At 41.5% G+C, this 23,901-nt stretch overlaps 1 protein-coding gene across 2 annotated transcripts in view; it reads left to right on the forward strand.

Annotated features, from left to right (window-relative positions):
• Nucleotides 1–2,908: 2,908 nt before the first annotated feature.
• Nucleotides 2,909–23,901, forward strand: part of CA8 (carbonic anhydrase 8) — a 50,812-nt gene continuing 29,819 nt past the window's right edge. The window contains exons 1-3 of one of the 2 annotated variants that reach the window (XM_041123183.1): nucleotides 2,909–3,167; nucleotides 3,557–3,748; nucleotides 7,684–7,808. In XM_041123183.1, coding sequence (XP_040979117.1) covers nucleotides 3,089–3,167; nucleotides 3,557–3,748; nucleotides 7,684–7,808 — 396 coding nt within the window. In that variant the 5' untranslated portion in view covers nucleotides 2,909–3,088. The remainder of the gene's footprint in view (nucleotides 3,168–3,556; nucleotides 3,749–7,683; nucleotides 7,809–23,901) is intronic. The other variant, XM_030012418.2, reaches the window with a different exon arrangement.

Here is a 23,901-nt window from a genome sequence, read left to right on the forward strand (position 1 = left end):
ACTTCACCATTAAAGAAGTTGTAGGAATCTTCAGTGGAATCTAATCTGCTGATTAGATCATGCTATGCTTGTCAGATACTATGGAAGAAATAGGATATTTGCACAGAAAACAACTCAGCAGACATATGGGAATAAAGAAATGCCAACTATTCAGTAAGGCTTTACCTGCTATGCCTAATTTTGCAGAGAGATATGGAGAGAATGGAAAGGTTAAAAGGAAGGGCAACAAATATAAGTAGCTTAGTTCTTAAGTTCAGTTATGAATGGAAGCCATGAAAACTATGGAAAGCCATGAAAAGTATTTATTGCAAAACAGGAACTCGCACATCTGATAATGTTGCCCCTCATAAGTGTGAAATTCTAGAACAGACATCCCACAGGAAAGCTACTGCAGGAAAGGACTTAATAGAGGGCATGAATGGAGTACTGTTCTTCAAGGAGCAAGGGAATGAACACAGCCTCCCAGGACTGTTTTTTTTTTAAATGTGAGACTCTCTTTAAAGAGGAAAATGAATTTCCAGTCAGATGGACCAGAATCGGTGATGATTTAGGGAAACATTTGTTTTTTCCCCATGTTGTTGAGCAATGATTCAAAGGGACTGACTTTAATAGAAACAACTAGTGTGTGCTTAAGAAGTGATCAGGGGATAAAACTTAACCAATAAAGCCAATTTGGTATGGGAGACAGGTATGCATATAAAACATGTTATCTCATGTCACTAAATTAATGTTAAAAAATCTGAGTTTTCTGTTTTTACTGATGTCAGGTACGCATATATGAGGAAAAATGTCTGTTTGATTTTTTGCCTCAATAAGCTGCACCACGATTGTAGTTTGTTTCTGCAGTATCTATTCCTTTCAACCATCAATAGTGAAGATAGTAACTAATAATCCTGCTGAAGGAAACTTTTGTTTCTGTTCTGATGAAAAAAACCCAGCCCAGTACATTCTACTTGTGTCCTATTTTCTTTTCACCTTGCATGCAGCCCATGAACCAGCACTCTCTTGTTTCATTAATGAAGTTCCAGCTCAGTCTTTCTTCCATCTCACTTTCACACTGATGATAATTTCTGCTCCCATGTCAGCCCTGCACAGCAATCACAGGTACTACAGCTGAGTGGGGGAACACTGAAGCACAATGAGGCCCACACCTAGATCAAACCTTGTGGATCAACAGCACAGGATCAGAATGTTAACCTCTTGGCTGTTAGCCTCCCAGAATGCAGGGAGGTCTGGTCACTATCTTTAAGTGGCCAAGGATGGTAAGCAAAAGGCACTTCAACTTACCATCATAGCAACTCTATGTGACTGCCTCTGTTACCTTTCCTCACTGCTGTCAGGGATTGCAGACTGTCATGTTACCTTTCCTCACTGCTGTCAGGGATTGCAGACTGTCACTGCTGGGTTCCCATTCCCCTTGCTGCCACTGATGCAAGTGTTTGGGCCACTGCCTAGGGGAGATCTCTGTTACAGAGGTCTCTTCTGTCCTTTTTTCCCTTGACAGAATGAACATTCTCTAGGTCCATACATGGCTGCTGGCAAAGGAGAACGAAGAGTCCTTTCATATTCTTAACTGAGGCATCCTTATGTTGGGGAGAGACTTTCCTCAAACCCTACATCCTGTATATTCTGCAGGACGAGTTGAAGCCACACTCCTGGATGTGGCCTAAATGAAGGGGTCACTGTAAAGAGTATGGAGGCCTCAACTCTCCTTCAGAACAGAAGGAACAGAGCTGGGCTCCCTTGCTTATTCAGCAACTCCCTTTTCCTCACTGAGGGCCTCCATTCCTCCGTAGCAGGGGCACAGTGCTGTGTGGTGAGGAGGAACCACAGAATCACAGATATAGCTGAGCTTGGAAGGGACTTCTGGAGATCACCTTGTCCAAATCCCCTGCTCAAGCAGGGCCACCCAGAGCAAGTTCCCCAGAACTGCATTCAGATGAGTATCTGGGGATGGAGACTCCACAACCTCCCTGGGCAACCTGTGCCAGGGCTTAGTCACTCTTACAGTAAAAAGTGTTTCCCGATGTTCAGAGGGAACCTCCCATGTTTCAGTTTGTGCCCATTGCCTCTGGTCCTGTCACTGGGCATCACAGAAAAGAGCCTGGCTCTGTCCTCTTCGCATCTTCTCTTCAGGTATTTGTACACATCAGTGAGATCCCCCTCGAGTCTGCTCTTCTCCAGGCTGAATAGTCCCAGCTCTCTCAGCCTTTCCTCATAGGAGAGATGCTCCAGTCCCTTCATCGCCTTTGTGACCCTTTGCTGGACTCTCTCCAGCATGTCCATGTCTCTCGTACTGGGGAGCCCAGACCTGGACCCAGGATCCCAGCTGCGGCCTCACCAGCGCTGAGCAGAGGGGAAGGATCGCCTCCCTCGACCTGCTGGCATTTCTTTGCCTAATGCCGCCCAAGGTATCGTTCACCTTCTTTGCGTCAAGGGCACATTGCTGGCTCATGTCCAACCTGGTGCCCACCAGGACCCACAGGTCCTTTTCCGCCAAGCTGCTTTCCAGCCTGGGGGCCCCCCAGCCTGTACCAGTTCCCCGGGTTGTTCCTCCCCAGGGGCAGGGCTTTGCCCTTCCCCTTGTTGAAGTTGCTCTCCCCGGGAGTCCCTGGGCACACGGACTGCCTGTGCGCAGCTCGTGGGGCAGCGGGAGCTGCGGGGACACCCACCCACTCACCCACCCAGGCGAGGGGAGCAGCCTGCAGGGAAAGGCGAGGAAGACGTGGGGAGACCAAGGGAGCAGCGGCCCACGGGGGACGCCAGCCTGCGCTCCGGCTCCCGCGGCTGCCACCTTACCCCTCGCCCGCCGCGCCGCGCCGCTGGTACAGCGACCGGCTCCCGGGCCCCCCCGGCGGCCGCACCGCGCCCCCTGCCCCTGCCCCTGCCCCGCCACACGACGACACCCGCCGGCGGGGGCGGGAGGGCGGAGGGAGGGCCGAGGCACGGTGCGGAGCGCCGCCAGCCCGCCTCGCCCCCTCACACACACAGACACACACACACACACGCCTCCCCCCGCCACATACACCCCCCCACACACACCCCGCCCGGCCGACGGCAGCCGGGCCCGCTCGCAGGGCGCCCGCCCATGGCTGACAGGAGCCTGATCGAGGGCGCCGAGCCCTTCCCGCGCCGGGAGGAGGCTCCGGAGTGGGGCTACGAGGAAGGTGAGGCGCGGGCGGCGGCTCCGGCGGGGAGAAACTTTCGCCGCGGCCAGGGGAGGGGGAGGAGGTGGCGGTGGTGGGGGCACTTCAGTGGCGGAGCGGAGGGAAAATCGCCCCCCCCGGCCGCCCCGAGCCGCGGGGAGCGGGGAAGCGCCGGCCCGCGGCGGCCGGAGAGCGGCGCGGGGCGGCGGCGGCTGCGGAGCCCCCGGCAGCGGTCGCCGGGGCCGGCGGGCCGAGGTGCCGCGGAGCGGCCCCCCCGCGCCGCGCCTTCCCGCGCCGGTGGGCAGCAGCGAGGCGGTCGGTGAGGGCGGAGAGGGTCTGGCTGTCCCGGGAAGCCGCCGCGCAGCGCAGGGTGCCGGGTCTCCCCGTAACGGCTTTCCCTTGTGTCTCAGGAGTGGAGTGGGGACTGATTTTTCCTGATGCTAACGGGGAGTACCAGTCGCCTATTAACTTGAACTCGAGAGAAGCTAAATATGACCCCTCGCTCCTGGAGGTGCGTTTGTCGCCAAACTACGTAGTGTGTCGTGACTGCGAAGTGATCAACGACGGGCATTCAATTCAGATTGCCCTGAAGTCAAAATCAGGTATGCTGAAACACGGCCTTTGCTTTCCCCGCTAAAGCTTGCGTTGCCTTAAGACTAGCTGTACGTGGAGCCCCGAGCATAGGAGCAGCAGCTGTTCCCAGCAGCGAGCGGTTGTGCTCATTCGGCATGCCCTGCGGCCGGTAAGAGTGTTCTTGCTGTTGACTTCAGTAGGAGAAGGAGTAAGCTGAGCAATGGGAACTGCAAGTTTCAACGCCAAACTGGATGGTCAGTCAGATTGCTTCAGAGCATGTCCAGAATTTCCTCCTGTGGTGGTGTCATCTAATGCACTGGCATTAACAGCTGTCTGCATTCAGAAGCAGTCCAGACTATCACTAAGACAGCGTGATGCCAAACTATTTTGTACAGCTGGCAAAATTTGTCCTTGGTCTGAAGACCATGTAAGTTAAAAGAGCTTTTTCCATTAATTTGAGTGGGTTCTGAGTACTAACTACAGAATTTGGCAGCTTAAGATAGATACTCCAGTTATACATGCTTACAATATTGATGAGCAGGTAGCGAAGCGGTCCTCATTTCTTAAAGTTTTTTTTTTTGGTGTCATTCATCAAATAAGAATTAGAAGCAAATAATAAAAGAAACAATTCCAGCTTAAGTGAAGTTGCAGTATCTCATTCAGATGTTTCATCTGGGTAAACTATTCTGTCTGAAGGAGACAACTGTCAAGAAAGTAGGGAGAAAAAAAGTCCATTGTGCTTTCCAGCATGGTGGTAGTTCTTACCATGTGTTTGGAAGAGTATCCAAGTTATTCTAACCAATCTTAGCTAGTAACAACCTTTGGGGGGCATTCAAACAGCCGAACATTGTCAAACCATGAGACATTCCAATTTTTCTTTCCTTCTGAGATCCCAGTAGTCCTGGGAGCTACAGCTGTGCTGAGAGTGAGGGAGTCAGTTCAGTTTTACACTGAATTTTTTAAAAAGGAAGGGTTTGTTATTTTAGTAATGATGCTTTCCTTTATAATTTCCTTTCCATGATAAATTCTATGTATTATTGCAACACAGAACATTTCTTTCTACACAATTTTGCAGATTTGCAATAGAATAGAAATTTTGTACTTCCAGTCAGTTTTACTGCCTGCATCAGAAGCAGAGCTTTTTCCCCAAGGAGTAAAGGTCTTTCTGCAGGATCAGGAAGGTTCTTGAATTCTCCTGTGGAGGAAGTGAGAGCATCTGCAAATGATGTCATCGCTTGCATGCCAAAATGCAACTCCTTCAACTCTACCTTTCCCAGGGGCAGTTTGTAACTTAGTAGCAATAATTAATAAGATGGGACCAACACACCTAAATGCATGTATGTGCAAAACCATTGGAGACTTAAGAGAAGGAAAGACTACTTTTTAAACTTGAATGCAGTGTGATGCCAGACTGATGAGTCTTGAAATATAAGAAAATGTGAAGTAGAATAAAAGTTTATGACTGAGGTATGGAATTATGATTTAGGAAATCTTGTTTTAGTTTCAGCTTTTCCTTAGTTTTCATGTTACATAATTTCCCATTCTCTATTTGTAAACTGGGGATAATTTTTCCATTTTTGGGAGGGGGAAGACAGCATTTGTTATCCCTACCAAGAAGAGAAAAGAGTTAATAAGCTGTGTTTGACCTAGTATTCTGGCCAGTTTTCAGGGACTGCAGAAACTCCTGCAGCTTCTTTTCCTCACAGGGGATCTCTGATGACAAATCCATTTAGCCAGATTATTTTAATGGGAACTGTTGAGCACTAAGTGCTTTTGAAACTCTGTCCAGTTAATGTGCAAGAGATCCTCATCTACTGTAATGTTAACAGTCAAAGAAAAACTTCTTTGTGGAAAAAAGTAAACTGATTAAGATACATATTAAAAATCAATTTGTCATTCCTGGTGATTGATTTTATCCTTTAATTCAGGACACGCAGTCCATCTGGAATTCCCAAATCCTTCTCATTATTTAATTGCAAACATTTTCACAGGCTGCTTCCAGTTTGATCATCGTACATGTGTTACGCATTAGGTGGAAGAAGCATGACCAACTGTGTAATGGAATTGTATATTGAAAAATGCTTTAGAGGATATCCTACTAACAGAGGCTTCTTTTAAGCCAGCAGTGGATTGCACAGTGGATGATGGTTTTAGGATCATTTTCTAATGAGGATCAAAAATTGCTGAAAGGCAAAGTGAAGTTAAACATGTTTCATGCATTGACAAGGATCAAGGTTTGATGAAAGGCAAAGGAAAGATAAACATGCTTCATGCATTGAAATGCTTTTATCATGGGATCAGTGTTATAACTTAAGCCTCAGAAATAAACTCTTTGAAGCTCCTGGAGGTGCAGAACTACACCATATAGAGAACATTTGTTCTAGTTACACTTTCTCTAGAGGCAATATTTTAAAACAGAGAAAAAGCTCAATTTTCCTAAGAAATAGCACTAATTGAGTATCATGTTTCTTTTTATTTGTCCACATTTCCCTAAATACTTCAATTGGTTGTTTCCCCCAATGTTCACCAGATCTGTAGATTTTCCCTATAGGATGTAGGTTTAGATAGAATATAGATAAAGCAAGTTTAAGAAGCAAATCTGAATCTGTAACTACATTTAGGATATTTCATTTTAGAAACCCTACTAGCTGTTAGATTAGTTATGAAGAATTATTAAAGGAGGATTAATTGGAATATTTTACTTTTTTCTCTAATGTAATTGCTTATGAAAACCGTAACTGATAGTTTTCTTTCAGGTTTTTTATAGTTCTGTTCTTTTGTTTTTGTGTTTGTACAGTTGCAATATGATTCAATTGCTAAATTATGTTTTAGTATTACACTATGTCTTGTGCTCCAAACTAAGGCTATTTAGTTTGTGTGTCAAAATAACTTTATATTATGGAACTTTAATTCCCTAAAGCTGTAGGTTATGCAATTAAATAATCCTTATGAATTATCAGAGATTGTGAAAGATCAATTCAAAGTCATTTAAACGCAAGCTAGAATTTAGTGGATTCTGGGGAAGACCGTGAATGCCCTTAAGTAAAATCCAGCCCTGCCTAGAAGCCAGTATTCAATGTTTTCAGTGGGAAGTTACCTACAGCTTGTGGAGTAATATTTGATCTGAAGCAGATTCAGAAATCCCTGGGCAAAATGTTTCCATTGATTAATTCCAAAGTAGACTGGGCCTCACAAGTACAATTGCTTGCTTTTACTACTTATGGTGGAAGTCTCTATTAATGCAAAAGTATCAAGCTACTATATAAATTTTTTCTGTGTGTGTTGCAACTGAGGACAGATGCTTTTAAGAAATTCCAGATGTTTAAAAAACTGAAGTAAAAAAAGCCATGGCTGCCTAGAAGGTGTTTTTAAGTAAATGAGGTATGTCGTTGCTCCTGTGTGTACGTTTGATTATATTTTGGATATGGAGGCATTCTGTATCTCAGAAGCCTGACAGGTGGTATACGACTGAACACCTTTACCTAGCAAAATATTGACAATCAAAAGTTTTCTATCCGTTTCTGTGACTCATAACAAATATAAGTGACAGAGATGAAGCATTCGGACAAGTTGGAGGTAGTTACCAGTTGAATTCAGAACCCCTGCCATCTGTTTTGAGCACACAGCTACTGTCTTGATAAGAGCAATAAACATATTCCCTCTTCTGACTGATAAAGGTACAATGTTTTTATTTCGTGCTATGACCAGCTGTTCTGCCTCATAAAACAAAGAGTGCAGCATGACAGCAATTTCACTGTTGTTCATAACTGCCTGAATTCGCGTTCTGTACCTGCCTGGTACTTCAAAAGTGAAGATGTCAAGTCTGTCAACTTTACTCTTCTCCTCTCTAGCACCGCTGATAATAAAGAAGCTTGCAACAATATCCCCATTGTATTTGGAGAATATATTCAGTGGCTTGTCTGCTTTGAAAGCCAAGTTCCTTACCATTTGTCTTCTTTCCCAGTGCTAATAGGGGGGCCATTACCTCGAGGACATGAGTTTGAACTACATGATGTTCGATTTCACTGGGGGAGAGAAAACCAGCGTGGTTCTGAACACACAGTTAATTTTAAGGCCTTTCCCATGGAGGTAAGAGTGACACTGCATTGCACAACACCTGCTAAATGCAAAAGATTTTATTTCATAGCCTGAGTTCTTCGTAGTTCAAAAGAGTTTCTTTTAACTCAGCATTTTATTGCCTTGTATTTCAACCACAAAGCTGTCTTGGTGAGCTGTGCTTTAGTGCAGGTAGATTAGGATATGCATCTGGAATAGAATGCCTCCAGCACTCATCACATTGTATGATTAATTGGTCATAAAGTTAACTTGCAGAATTATTAACTTCTGTCTTAATAATATTAGTGTTCTAACAAGATCTGCTGTTTCAACACTTCCTATGTCACCTTGACTAATAGCTATAGATGGGGAGAACTAGCCACTGGAAATATTTCCATGGTGAATAATAACAACTTAGGTAAATTTGGAGTAAGTGTAGAGCAATTTGTTAATGAAATAGCTTTACATACCTGAAAATTGAAGATTATGTGATATTCGTGGCTATGTTCTGTAATATCTCAATGAATTACAAAATCTTGAAACACAAGCAAAGTGATAATGCAGTCTGAAAAAGTTCAGCTGTTCACGGGGCGTCAGTTTGGGCTCCTAGGCAACCCACACTGCTGGGACCTATTTCTCCTGCTCTCCAGCAGCCATTCATAATATTGCTTCACTTCCCACTGTCGCATTGCTTACACTTGTCAAGGAGTGGCTTGGAGTATCCCTTAGACCCTGGGCTGCAAGACTAGTTTTAACAGATACCAACCCTGATGTTTGGTGACTTCAGCTTTGCATCTGTTATTTAATTTGTTGTGCAGTATTGGTTTTAAAGAAACTCAAGATTTTTTCAGAGTTCTTTGAATTATTTTTGCCTTATTTATCTATCATAGTCCCTCATGAGCCTGAAATTGTTTCCTTTTTCTCTGTGTTGTTCAGTGCTAGGAAATTCGTTATTGTAGCACTGTATTCATGAGCGCTAGGCCACTAGAAAATAGTAGCTAGGAATAGAACTGCTTTATGGAAAAGGATGTAAAAAGTATTAGAGCAGCTATTGCAGAGCTAAGTGTAAAAAGCTTGTGGACTTACACCATCAATCTAATTCTTAGGGTTGTTCAGGTACTTTCTTTAAGAGTTGTTGTCTCTGCTGTTTGCTATTTTGCACTGGTCCATCAAAACAGGGGCTTTGCAGGTTGAGTTGAGGCAGATCATAGAATCATAGAATCATTTAGATTGGAAAAGACCTTTGGGATCATCGAGTCCAACCGTAAACCTAACACTGCCAAGTCCACCACTGAACCATGTCCCTAAGTGGCACATCTACATGTAGATCTTCTTTGCAACTTGATTTCAGGCAGATCCTAGCAATGCAGGAGAACTACTTGAGTGGGGAAGACTCATCAACCAAAGGGAAAGCACAGGAATCACCTCTGCATCCTGATTATCTGGCATAGTGTATACAACATGATTTATATGGGCAGTAAGACCTTCAGGATACTGCAGTGTTCCCCTGAGGCAGGAAGTAGTTCATTATGAAACAGCTCTGCTTAGTGCTTTTCCTCAAGGCTGATCCAGCATGTGGTGATCAAGAAATATTGATGTGAACTATGTTGAGAACTGTACTTGGGAGTCTGTCAGGGTCTCCTGTCTCCTTGTTTATTAAGGATCACTTTGCAAACAGTCTTGGTGGTATGTGGGAACAGTCTACTGATAATCTGCAGAAACCCCAGAATTCTCTACTCCAAATCGGTCCAGAGAAAAATATACTTGACCCAGAGATGCAAAACAACAAACTTAATCAGCCATGAAGGGATTTCATTCTTCACCTACTTTAAAAGTAGCACGGCAGCTGCACAAACAGAATTCTGGCACAGTTGAAGAACATCACCGGGAGATGAGCAAGCCGGTGTTATCCCGTCTCTTGCATCTAAGCAGCTTTCAGCTAGACTCTGATCTCCAAGAAATAATTACTGATGCAAAAATTCTGTAGCAGGAAAAGAATTGACTCATAATACACTTTAAATACAGTGTGAATGCTTAATTTTGCAAACAGATCCGTATGCAGATTAATTCTTCTGGCAGAAAATGACAGCATAGCTTGTTGTATCCAAGGTCAGCTGTACACAGGTGTATTGGTTGAGCCAGTTCATCATCTTCTGCCTCATGTTGCAAGAATGTGGAGGGCAGTTTGTTCGACAGATGAGCTGCATTTCCTTCTGCTATAGGCACAAAGAGCTGCTATATTAAATCCATCTCAAATTGTCCAAATCAAGTATTATACTTGAGCAATAATAAAACAGGTGCTTGTGACCACTATAAATGTTTAGGAAGTAGTACACCTGAGACTCCAGAATGGAAGATGTTCTGTTTCCATTCCAGGGATTGCCCCATCTAATTTTTTTTGAGGAGAGCAATCATTTTGATCAAGGGACCAGGAAATCTTATTTTCTTAACTTTTAACATTAGCATTGGTTTATACAGTTGTTGGAAGTCACCATATTCTGAACGCATATTGGGCTTGATTTTCGCTGGGTTTGTTAGTTACTGAACACAAACAGGAATGGGTGCTTATTTTGGCTATATACAAGCAGTCCGGTGTAGTTTATACTTTTGTCCTGTACTACATACAAAATAAGCTGGCAGTTGTTTGTGCACAAATGCATGCCTACAAATATGTTGACCACCAAGTGCATAAGTTTGGATATTCTGCCAATGGAGCAAATCTAGTAGGACATTTTCCTAAGAAACTAGAAATGGTTTACAAAGGAAATAAGGATTTTAAATTCTCCTCTCTTTGTGGGAGGGAGACAAGTGAAGGGGATAAGCAGTAGTATGAGAACATAAATGCTTGGTTTAAGTAGGTACATTAACAATACAACAAACTAGGCCCAGATTAATATACTCGACTATTACACTATTAGAAAACCTGAGCAGTTCTACAGAAACCAGCTTTGAGTTTGAAGAGATCTATCTGAGATGACTAACACTATTTATTGACTGGAGCAGCAGTCTGTTTTTTAGGACTGAAGACTGTAAGGCTTTATTTTATTACATTGGACCAAATAGTTGTGGAACAGCTTCAGATTATCAGTGTAATGATCTTTGTAAAGGATGACTTTAAAAAAGACTGTTACTTTTCAAAGTTTGGAAGAACACTCTTCAGTTACTTTCTTAGTCTCTTCACCTTTGATACCATAACTGCTTTTATAGAAATTAGGCAATATCCCGTATTAGCTGGGTAATAATCCTTTGTCTCTTAGTGCAAAAATCTATTATTTCTTACTAGACAGCTGGGGCCTTTGCATGTGGTTAGGATATATAGGTTCATCGTGAAATGGGTTAGACTACTAAGCTTATGTAACCTCAGGAACAGCTTCTTGAAATAATTCATACTGTCGAAAAACATTGTTCATGTGGCTTGGAGGCTGAGTTTGTTGTTATTTTTATTATTATATGAAGTTCAGCAAAGATGTGTTTTCTACCTTCCTTGACTGAAGAAACCAGAATATTGACAGTAATAGACCAGTGCTATCATTTTCACTGAAACATCTGTGTTTGCAATCCGTCAGGAAAGCAGGACAAAACAATAAATAGTTGTCAAAGGTAAATAATGGAACACGTCTTTATTTAAACAAGGGAAAAGCAGAGCGCTGTAGATATCGGTACAACACTCCTCTCTCTGCTCCATGAAAACAAGAGCATGAAAGCCATTCTTGCCTTTTGGCCAGAAATTCAAAGGAGACATTTGTGCAACTTTCTCCAGAAATCTTTCTCACCAAGTACTTCTACTGCACGTAAACAGTGTTACTTTGCCTTTCGGCCCAAGTTACTTTGGCCACTGCTTGTGCTAAATATTTAGTAATGGTCTTAACTTGAGAAGACTGTTTCTTGCCAGCAAATGGAACAAGGTACCAAAGATAGATTGTGCTTTACAGTGCACTTTTCCACAGAGCAGTAAAATCCACACTTACACATGTGATTTACCTGAACCTGATTTAGGTGTAAGAAAGAGAGGACTGATTTGATTGATACCTTTATTCCTCTCCTTCATGCCAAGAGTATGGATTGGAGAAGGAGGAAGAACAAATGAAGATCTAATGAAACTCTGACTGTCTCCCTTACCTTTGGTGTGTAACAGGGAGCTGGAGGGGGACAGAAATAGCAAATTGCTGCTATTTTTTTTGTTGTTAACAAAGTTAAAATAGTGGCAGCTAAAAATGGAGTCCCACTGTACCTAATCTCTGTATAAATACTGCATACTATAGTACCAGGCTGAATCAACTTACAGTTAAAAAAGACAGGAAAGACAGCAGGAGAAAGTGAACCATATGACAGCATCAGTGCTGTTTTATGGAGAAAAAAAATGTTTTCACTGCTTCTGAAGTGAAGGGAAACAGGGAAAATTATGCCTTAAAGGTGTCTCTTCCTTGTAGTTACCCAAGTGGTGGTGTGACCAAAGGCACAATCTGAGCATAAGGGAACAGTTATTTCCAGGCCACTGCTCTGAAATAAAACTGTATCTGAGAAAATAAAAAGGTTCCTTTCACCACTTGTAATATAACCGGGAGGATAATTCTCTGTAATCCATCCTCTTTAAAATGTAGGATTATATTAGCTGTGAACCATGTGAAAGCTCTCAGTGGAAGAGGATTGGCAGAAAATCATTTAAAAAATGTTTCCAAGATGTGCAGGAAGATTAAAAACTGTATTATTGTCTGTCCTACAGTTTTTGAGTAGAACAGAAGAAAATCCAGTTGCCTGAAGGATGAGAATCAGTTCTGTACAGGAAAAAAAGATATTCCTTTCTGTCGTGTAATGAAGAGCAGACTAATTTATTCTGTAGACTCTTTCAGAGTTACTAAAATACCTGCTGCAATGAAGTTAAATATAATGCAAAAAACATATCCTACGCTTGATCTGATTTAAACCATTAAGTTTTCCTTTGTTAATGTGCAATGGTGCCTGCCTAAGGATCTCGTCAAACAGAGTGAACAGCTTTAGGGCTTCAGGTTAGGCTGTTAACATTGCATTTGTCTACTCAAGTCTTTACAGTCTTCAGTGTGGGGATTTCTCTGTGCCCGGCTCTGAAATCAGATACCTGCACACTGTGCATCCCCTTTCTGGCATTTCTTGAGGGGAGGTATCATGCTTTCAACACAGAAATTTGTTCTTTGCCAACTTTTAATATTATTTGCCAATGTTACTTAATCTTGCCATCTGTTTTAATCAGTTTCTTGTTAGCTTGTTAGCAAAATATTTGGATTAAAAAAATAAAACAGAGTATTTCTAATTGTAATAGAAGGCCTGAGGGATAGTGTGCATGCAAGCATGTCTCTCCCTTTTTATGCAGAGACTTACAAACTGCAATGGGACTGGGTAGGTGTGAATGGCAAGCAGGATTTAATCCATAATGACAGTAGTTTCTAATATGTGAGCTCAGTTCTGATATCTGTGGATTTTTGCCAGTAGCTTTAATGGGACTATGATCCCAGTCATAAACCCTAAAAGAAAAGGTTTCAAACCAAGGAGTAAATCCTGTTGCCTTTAGCTGATTGCATTAATTACCTGCTTGTGAAAAAGAAAATAATTCATTCCGCTCACTTTGGCAGTACAAGACCTATGAATGAAGAATATCTTGTTTAGGCAGTCGTGAATTTAACAGGAGGCAAGAAGAACCGATTCCAGAAGGGTTACGTAGCTTCGTGCTGCAATCTGGAACTCTGCTCAGAAATTATCCAAGTTTTCTGGTGGAGAATTAACTTGTTACTCAAAGGCTTGGACGATTTTCTAAATTTTGGAATCATTGCAGATGAATACTGTGAGCTGTGATTAAAACAGTGCATCTGAGAAGAAAGTGATGACATTCATGTAATAGCTATATTCTTGACAGGTTATGAATAACAAATTAATAATAGTTTAAAGTAGATATGCCCATTGGACATTATCTCATTTTTGAGGACAGAATTGTGGAAAAACACAGGAAAATCAGGTCAATATCTAAGCAGATGTTTTCAGTTTTGTTTTCCAAATCTACAATGATTTATACAGAAACAATTTTTTGCACATTATGGAGATGCCATTTACAAACATAACAATAATACTTAGCTTTACACAGTACTCCATGGGCAAAATTGGTCCTAGCACCAATTCCAGGGCTGTCAGTGAATTGTATTATGTGGGACCCTAGCCCCATATGTGCAGGTGTTTAAGTATTTTTCTGCATTTTTCTGTGTACCGTACACCCTGCGGTCCCCTAATTGATGTGACTTCTGTTTGGGTTTTTTGTAGTGGTACAAAGCTGAGAAGCCTCTGTCCCCTCCCAGTATACTGGGAAACAGAAACCCAGCAATAAGATAAAAACAAAATTACCATCATTGTAAAAGCACACATGAGCAGCTTATGACTCCTGAGATTGCTAGTTGCTAAGCTCTTTCAGCATTACATTTTTATTGTGGTTGAGGGTTAATTTGACCTAAATAGGCACATGCAGTCTCTGAAGTATACTTTGTTTCTAGGTAATTTGTCAGTATGAGCTTGGATTGGCCCTTGTTTTGCTCAGTCCCATATAGTTTGAATTTTGCAGGGAATACATCTATGTGCTTTGTGTTGTGGATTCATGAAAAAAGCAGGTACAAAAATGGGCCGGTGTGCTAGCACAAACATGCATTTAGCTTGGCTACTGCCTGAGAAATGCTCAGTTAAGCTCTGTGGAAGAACTGTACACATCTTCAGAGGTAGCAAATGTGATTTCCCTTCTGTGCAAAATCTGCAATTTATTTATTGGATTGGGGAAGACACAAGCTGCCAGACACCAGGTCAAAGAGTGGCATTAAGTCTATACTGAAGCTTATTTATCCTTTTGTCTCTCTTTTAAGAGTTATCTTATTTAGAGCCAGTTGTGTGTGGAGAACCTTCATGGCTCATATGCACCTAAAACTCTTTTCAGGTGGCAGTTGCAATAGTCTGTGATTTCTAACTTCTACCAGGATGAGGAATTTCAGTATTCTTTTAAGAAATAAATGGTCCAAACTACAAATGACTGGGATTTGTAGGAACAGGAAAATAGGAATAGGAAAAATAGGAATAGGAGAAACTCTTCTGAGGAGAAATGTCGCAGGTGGAGAGAAGTTGGGTGAAGGAAATGAGAATGAGAAGAGAAGGACTGACTCATGAGGGGACCCCTTGTCTGGGCTTGCTGTTCCATCTTATCTCAGCTTATTGGTTTAGTTCTGCCAGAAGTTGCAGACAGCCTTTGCGTTTCACCTGTAATAGACATTTTGCACCAAATTTTCTTGCAGTCATGCTGGGCTAAGATGCAATGTTCAGTTGCAGCCTGTAGTACCAGGTTTGGTGGCGCTGCATCCTCGTGGAGGCAGGCAAGTAACCTTGAACAATATAGATCAGCAACCCCTGTCTGCGGTGGAAACAGTATAGCCTCTGATACTTTTTAAAAAGGTGTGAATCTTTTCCACGCTTTGAGCAGAATTACAGCTTTGCCTTCTCCTTACTCTACTTGCTCACACAGTGTCTTGGTGATAGTGCTTGTACTCATGGATATAGAGGCTGCTGTTGTGATATTGCAAATCCCATTCCCAACTCTAACAAGATGGCTACTTATGTTTTCTCTCTGCTGTGGGAGAAGAGCTTGTGTAGTCACTTAGAAGATGGGACTTCTGAAGAGGATTTAAACCCAGGTTTCAGTGCAACAAGATGTCTGCTCAAGTCTCTTCCTTGCCATTTTTCTTGGCTGTGTGCCCTTGACGTGATTTGCTTCAGTTGTACATAATTTTCTAATTTCTGCCATGATCATTGCTGGCACTGTGCTCACATCTTGTTTCAGTTTCCTGGTGCCTTGGTTTTCCTGTTTGGTTTTCCTTGGCACTTTGCCCTAACCACTAGGCCTATCTGTTGTTCTGTCTAAGAGACCTGTCACTTGTGGAAGAAGCTGGGAAAGGAGATTCCTTCTTTTGTCGTTTTCCACGCTGCATGCTTGAGTCAGGACCAGTTCCTAGACTGGCCCCAGTTCATGAGTGAATGCTCTAAGAGAGAGATAATAGCTTTCTGATGCTAAACCCAAAATTTTGTGTTATTTGTGCTAACGGTGCATGCATGGCTCTTAAAAAGGATGAAACTTGCAGATAATCTGAGCTGAAAACCTTTGAAGGCTTCCACAGTATTTGCTGTCATGCCTGAGTGCTTCACAAGCACAAATAATGTAATCCTTAAAACATCAGTGTGAGGGAGACAAGTTCTGCTATTGCCAACAAACTGGTAGAAGACAAGTTCAAAGGGATTAAATTGTATGGCCATGGTCACGCATGATGCCTTTTTCAGAACTGACAGAGAACTGACTCATGATTCCTAGATGCTTGAATTCTAGTAAGACTTTCAGACTCTGTAGTACCAAAATACCTAACTTAGATTGTAAATCCCAGTTCAGCAATTTAACCACAGGGCTATCTGAGGCCCTAGTCCATAGACCACATTGTTGCCAATGAGATAGTCTCACTGGTCATTCCTGCCTTCTCGCTGTGCCAGCATTAAGCCATGTAATGAACTGGACAGGGGAACAGTTGAAGTTTAACAAAATTTGTGGAGTTTATGGAACTATGGGAGAGGAGAAAAGTATAACACCATCATGCAATCTGCAAACTTGCAATTCAGGAGAAAGCTGTTGGAGATGCATAACGAAGTTTATTATTTAAACAGAAGCTTAGCCAACATTACAGAAAAAAACCTGACTGAGTTTCCTAGAGGAGTATAGTATGGAAGAGCAACTGCTCACTGGAGAACAGTCAAGATTATGGCTTAAGAAGGTAATATGCAGCTGCAGATTCTCATCTCTTTAGAGTGACCCTTAGCTTTGAAACACAGAGAACTGTGAGATTCAAATCAGTTATTAATAAAACTTAGTAAATTAGCAGGGAAGGAGTGGTTTTTATTCTGCCTTCATTAGAGAATCTATTGTTGAAAATTAAATCGGTATTTAAATCCTTCTATGTATGAACAGGCTGGTTTTAAATCCAAGACAACAGATTGCAGCCAATACTTTGTGCAATTGGACATGCTTATATTAAATGCTTAGTCATATAAATAACACTTCCAGAATTAAATACTTAACCCATAGCACTTTGTGTTTTCTGTCTTCTTGATGGCATTGTTAGTTTGTAATATCATCAACTATTCATCAAGGGCTGGTCCTTTTTCCAAGCTTTGCTCTTTCTAACTGTGGAGCTGTAAAAGCACATGCAGACTTACACATACACCCACTCTGGTTGGCAAGAATCCAGAGTAAAAGCAGGCTGGAGAGTCCTGCATTAAAATGCTTGCTTTTTCCTTCCTGGCCTTCATAGTTCAAGGGAAGGAAAAAGAAAGGCTTGAATATATATTTGTTCCTGTTAGCACAGGTAAGGGCAGACCCAGGGCACCTCAGCCTACTTGTTTGCTGGGGTCAGACTTGGTATCAGGGAACAATAACCTGCTCTGTGGTGCTCCTTGCTTCACACACTGGGTAGAAACTTGGCACAGTGAAGAGCCTGACCTATGAATCTGGCAATAATAACTTTGTAGCTTTTCATTTTCTTACTGAGTAGGTTGATACTGAAAGTCAGCAATCTAGAAACAAGGGTATTTTGCCTTTTGCATTCCTTTTCTTAGCCTGTATACTTTTATTACAGTTGGAAAAATGTTAATTTTTGATAAATTCCTGTTTTCATTTCCTGTGCGTGTCAGTAGAAATAAGCAGGGCTTGTGCTTTCAAATGGGAAGAAAAAATATATACGCACAAATTACAAATTACAGCATCCTCAGTTTCTGCTATACCTTTCGATGTTTTGCCAATGATTTTCCTAAGAAGCAGGCAAGCTAATGTACATGTATGCAGCTTCTGTGGGCAAACAAGGAGATATTTTGATCTTCTGTTCAAGGCCTGAACAAAAGGGGTCTAGGTGGGGTTTGCAAAGCTTTCTGCAGGTTGGTGTCCTTAAGATAGGTGAAACTTAAGATAGGTGAAGAGATTGGTGTTGTGGTTGCATTAACCATAAAGATAGTTTATGCCTGTGTCTTGCCTTCCTGTGAGTGCTGAGAGAACTGCTCTGATGTTTGGCTTCGTGTCATCCTCCTTGTGTCCCCTTCCTGTTTCCTAACCTTGTATATGGTGGAACTGAAGCCTCTCTCTGAAGCATTAGTCCATCTCTGGTTAGAAGAGGGACACAAGATTTGACCTGTTTTTCTTTCTTTATTAAGTTTAAATTAATTTTCTCTTTTTTAACCTTTTGGCTTCTTTTGCCAGAAGAGAAAGAAGACCACTCAGTTGGATTTTTTATGGTTCCCATTACTTTTCTTTTTAATTTACTCTTCATAGCTGTAGTCTTTTGAGTCTTTCCATATACATCAGTACTTCCTGCTGTTAATTTCATTTTTGCAATGGACCAGTAGTTCTTTGCCTTACATGAAATGAGGCTACTGTGTGTGATTAGACTGTTCAAAGGGAACACAAATTCCTGTTTAATATTAGATGTTGCAGTGTTTTTATCAATCTTTTTCAGTATGGCTTACCAATGTAGATACTTCTTTAGCACAAGCAATTTGCCACAGCAACTGTGAGAGTGTTTCCTGAGATGCTGCAAATAATTCAGTAGTCCCACTATTCCTTACCTTTTCAGTAGCACACCTGAAGGTATGTCACACAATTGCCTAGGTTACTTTTGGTATTGCTTGGCTGGCTTTTTGGAAAGAGAATAGATTTTGGAAGGTGTCTTTGTAACCCCTCCTTTTATGATCCAACTAAAATAATTTTATTTACAGCCACGTCACAGTTCTGTCCTGTTTCAAAGATGTTCATGGAGAGGAGAGCACCAGTCAGCAGGGGTTCTGGACTACCCCGATGTCCCAGTCAAGCATTTCTTCTGCATGTTCTAGCTGTGAATTTGGCTTTTGGCCTGAGACATATAGTATGTCACACTGTGACTGCGAAGTTGTTTAAACAGTATCTCCAGGATACCTTGTACTCGGCTCCAGCTTGATTTGTTTGCACCTAATTTCTCTGATTTTAGATTACAGACTTCTTTGTTCAGGGAATGTCATCTTGTTCTGTACATACTTGGAGCCTGACGGTTAACCCACAGGCTAGACCTGCTAGATCTTTAACACTTTCAATAAATTGTAACAAGCAGAAGTTCAGCAGAAGCTGTGCTTTCCCTTCTCCCACATTATATTAATCAGGAGGTTTTTAATGCTAACAGTGTTGTCATCTGTGTTTCTTGGTGCTGCTTTCAGCTTGTTTGACTTAGTGCTGAAATTAGTGTTACTTTCAAAGATAGGCACAGAGTTCCCTTTATGTAATTTTTTCATGACAATGATCTATACATGAAATTTTAAAGAAGATTTAATTTCTACTGAAATTCAGTGGCATTTTGGCACCTATCCACAATAGAAGCATTGAAAAATTCAAGCCTACAAGCATAAACCAAGTACACTGATTAATAACCTAACTCCCTTGGCTATTTACTTGTCCTCTTCTTCTTGATTTTGCCCAGAGTTCATGATCTAGTCATTTACTTTTATTTGCGTATGCATTTTCAAAGGAAGCATATTTACCTTGACTGAACTGTAATGTTTAACTATGCAGGCTTTGTTACTTCATGGGTTTTTGTTTCTTTTTTTGTGGCATGGAGTATGTACACGTACTCCTGCTTCTCCTAAGATATTTTCAAACAGCCTCTGTATCAATTCCATTAACTTTAATTTCCTAAACCTCTCCTTCAGGCTGTTAATAACTAACTTTCTGTTTTTTTAATCACTTTTCTCGAAGCTGTGTGCCCTGGTCATATCCTTGGTTTGGTCCCCTTGTGAGGATTTGGAACTTAATTACTGTATGTTATGGTCACTGCTGGCCCCTTAGTCAATTGCTTCCTGAAACAATTCAGTGCCAAGTCAAGTATCAACTCGTAAATTCTTGTGCACATGTATAATGGCAAGACACAATTTTTCCACATTTTGTCCTCCTGTGATGTTGTTTACGCAATATTTTCATTGTCGAAATTAACGCATTGTTATTGTATGACTAGGCTGTGTTGCCTTCCATTATTACTTGCTGAAATCCTCAGCTTCATTTCATCCCTCTCAAACCGGGAGAAAGACTTTATGCTGGTCCTAGTTTGGTAGCCAGTGTTTCCCATTTGTACTGTTCCCTCCTCAGCTTTTATGGCATGTTGTGAATGAAACTGGAATATACTGATCTCTAACAAACTTGTGTGAGTCCAGGTGAACAGTTCTTAGCTCTACAATCTTTAGCAGAGCAGCTCCAAAGCTGCTTTAATTTACCTTAGGGATATAGATTTACATTTACGTAGAATCAAAACAGAGTTTCAGCTCCACTGTCTCAGCAGTGACAGAAACATGGCAAAAGGCAATATGCTCAAAATTTCCAGACTAACTTGTTTTAGATGCAACTCTGGTTAAGATGTGGTGATGCAGTATTCACCTAACTATTAGTCTTCTGAGGTTCAGCGTATATGAATTGAAATAAGATTTGGGAAGATAATGAGAGCAATAACATATCTCTCATCCTTAGATGCCTTCTTGTCCTGTAATATTACTAGACTAAGCAGACTTTTCTGGAGCTTGTAATTGCTAGTTGCACAGCTAACAAGAAATAGCTGTATAACCTAGTTCTGACCAAGGAACAGAGCTTTCCAGAAGATTAATTTACATGTGATGCAGCATGCATTGAAGAAAGAAGCTTTTGTAATAATAATTAGCTCCTTAGCAAACAGTAAGAGTGTAGAGAGTGGAAAAAGTACAATGGGTGATTGCAGCAGCAACATAGATTCAAGCAAGCCTAGTGATAATAGTGTCACAACCTGATGTTCTAATAGTTAACATGCAGATCTGAAGAGGAATTATTTAAAAATGATGGTCTTCTACTGTTTGTGGAGTGCAAACAGGAGCCTGTTGAACAGAAGGAAACCCCAACGTCACAACCTCTTGCAATATGGGCTGTGGTTGCCAATTAGGTTGAGGCAGGACCTACACCCAGGCTGGGCAGGTGTTTCATGTTGCCTCCTGCTGCCTCAGCTGCTGGTGGTTTTATCAGGCCTAAGTCCTCTGTAGGGCCTGGGTCTGGTGCCAGGGAGGTCAGGAGGAGCTTTGCTGTTGGCACATTTCCCCTTGACTCCAGTGGGGTGTGGTCTTGGTGCTTTGTTCCAAACTGCCTGGCTTAGCCACTGCACACTGAACACTGCTTTATAGGGATCCCAATAACAAATTAGGATTTCAGTAGTTTAGCAATAAGTATTCATAAAGAAAGCAGTTACAGTATATGGACTCCTTTTTATGGTAGCAAGTCATTCCAGATTGTGCAGGTTTATAGCAAATTTGTAACAATAAGATCATATAAGAGTGCAGAAATGTTGGAGCAGAGTCCTTCTTCTCTCCTTACCATTAATCAGATATGTCATAACAAAAGATGAGCTGTGATTCATTTCAGAGTGTATTTTCCTCTAAGGAATGAGCCTGTCTCATGTTTGGTCTGGCACTTGGGTGACAGATGCACGCCAGCATGTCGCAGTAAGGGACAGAGCTAGTAGCAACTTTTCTGACATTGCAAGAGTCAGGCAAGCTTAGGTGAAAGTAAGCTTAGGTGAAACATGGTCATTCACATAAGTGGATGACTGAGAGGGTCTGAGAAAGAGGCATCATTCATGAGTCAGTCAAGAGGCGTCACTCTGGCAGTCATGGGCAATTCATGCCTGAGGTCCTGAACAGAGACTCCTGGGGAGTGTGAAAGGGCAAGCGGCAAGGGAGACAGGTTGCAATAAGAGAGATTCTGGTTAGGTACAAGGAGAAAAAATTCTTCACTATGGGGGAGGTCAAACCCAGAACAGGTTACCCAGAGAGGTGGTGGGATCTCCATTATTGGAGATACGCAAAACATAGTTGGACAAGGCCCTGAGCAACCTGATCTGACTTTGAACTAGTAGCTAACTTTGAAGTTGGTGCTGCTGTGAAAGGGAGAAGGAGGCAGTTGAACTTCAGAGGCCACTTCCAACATAAATTATGCTGTCATTATACATTTTAATGTGTGAGCTGGGAATAAAGTAAGGTCAGCAACGATGCTTAAGAGATCCTTTTTGTTCTCAGTGAGCTTAGGACCCTGTAGATTTCCACAAAGCAGCCAGTGCCCCAGACAGGAGAATAATGTCCATGTTTTGGTAAGTCTGTTTTTCATTGAGAGAAACTGGCTTCCAGAACTGATAAATGTGCTAGGTCATATACAGTGACTCTGATTCCTGCCAGAATTTGTCATCCCGGCGACTCTGATTCTGTGTAAAAATCTACCAACTCAGGCCTTTTCTTTTTGTATTGACATAAAAGATATTTCTGTGGTAGAGAAAGGAGTGGATTTAAGTGTAGGGTTTTCATTTGTTTATTGATTTTAAAGCCAGAATCTCAGGTCCTTAATCAATTTTGAGAAAGTCTTGATTTGAGACAGGCCCCTTGTTAATGTCAGTGTCATCTTTTCCTAAGCAAGGACATTAGGACTGTGATCACTAGTCTTTTGGTTGACTGGGGATTGGATGAAAATTGAGAAGATTCTCAGAATTTGTTCCATACAGAATAATCCTTCTGCGGGGTTTGCTCTGCTACCTGGAATAATTTCTTAATCTTTCCCTGTGAAGGAGAGTCTTTCCAGCTGTTCACAGAACAAATCAAGTGTGTCAGCACTTTATTATCATTTGCCTTCATGAGTTTCGAGTTTATCTGATTTTAAGAAGTCACTGTTACAATTCTTCGGTTTACAACTGGAATGTTAAAAGGCTCCAAATTACTTTTTTATCCAAGAGAAAAATGTGGGTTTTGAGTGCTAAAGAGTTTCTCACAGAGTTCTGTTTATTTTGTAAAAATATACTGTCTGGCATGCCGAGCCAGCCACCGATAATCAGTAACAGCATAGCTGACTCACTTTGGTTGTATAGAGCCATCATAACTACCAGTATCAAAACATTAGCTAACAAGTTGAGCAGAGCCTTTCCTGCCATACTGACATATGCAGCTTGTTTGTACTCCGAATGGAAACCACACAATGGTAAGCTGCCAATACACTGCAGCTGATTGTGTAAAAAAACCACACATGGCTTTGTTCATATCGGAGAATGGCACCCCTTGTGATTATGCACTTTTTGTATAGCTGTCTCAAATAAATGTAAAACTGAAGGTTACCAAAATACAGAGTGTTAATCTAATAAGCCTCTCTGGATATTGCTACTTGTAAGATACAGATGCATGGGTATGAAGTCGTCAATGTGCATGGGCATTATATTGACAGTTTCAAGATTTGTAAAAGCACTAGGGTCTTTCCTCTGTGCACATCTGATTCCCATAAATATTAACAAGAGTTACAGGCCTTGTTGTTTGTGGACTGTACTCTCTAGAGTTCAAATTTTGTACTGTTTTTACACTTTTTGCCATCTTTTTTTTTTTAAACTGTTATCTGATGTTTTCATATGATGTCATATTACAAATAAAAAAAGACCAAACAAAAGGCAGAACAGCTCCAGAGAACCACACAAATACACAGGATAAACCACGATTTGAAAGCAGTGCTTTGCTTCAAACACTCAGGCCTTATTACTTCCTTGCTAGCCTCTTCATTTCTGAATCACTTTTTCAGGTACTTACCCAGTCCCCATGTGAGCTACATTTTTCCTGCTCTGTAGAAGAATTAATTTGATTTGACTTCCATTTATTTAAGGGCATGTTGACATCTGTTTATTTATTTCAGTGCATGCATGGGCTTATCAGTTAGAGCAAAAGATGTGAGGCCTGTTGGCCTGTTGTTAGGAAATATTATGATATTATTATTTTCCATTAGGTTGCTTGTCTAATTTCAGTTTGTAAATCCCTAATGACAGAACCTTTTCTGTGAAGAGCTATTCCAAATATCACCTTGATTCAGAACATGGGAACGTACTAAATACGCTGCTGGATCAGGCCAGCGGTCCATCCAGTAAGCTGTCTTTAGCAGTGTCAGTAAGGGATGCTGTATAGGGAAAGCACATGAGCCTGACCACTTTTTGTTGTAGTCCCCAGTCATCTACTGTCGTAGGACTAGGAGTGCTAGAGGCGG

This window comes from Aquila chrysaetos, chromosome 4, assembly GCF_900496995.4.
Source record: "Aquila chrysaetos chrysaetos chromosome 4, bAquChr1.4, whole genome shotgun sequence".
Taxonomy (NCBI): domain Eukaryota; kingdom Metazoa; phylum Chordata; class Aves; order Accipitriformes; family Accipitridae; genus Aquila; species Aquila chrysaetos.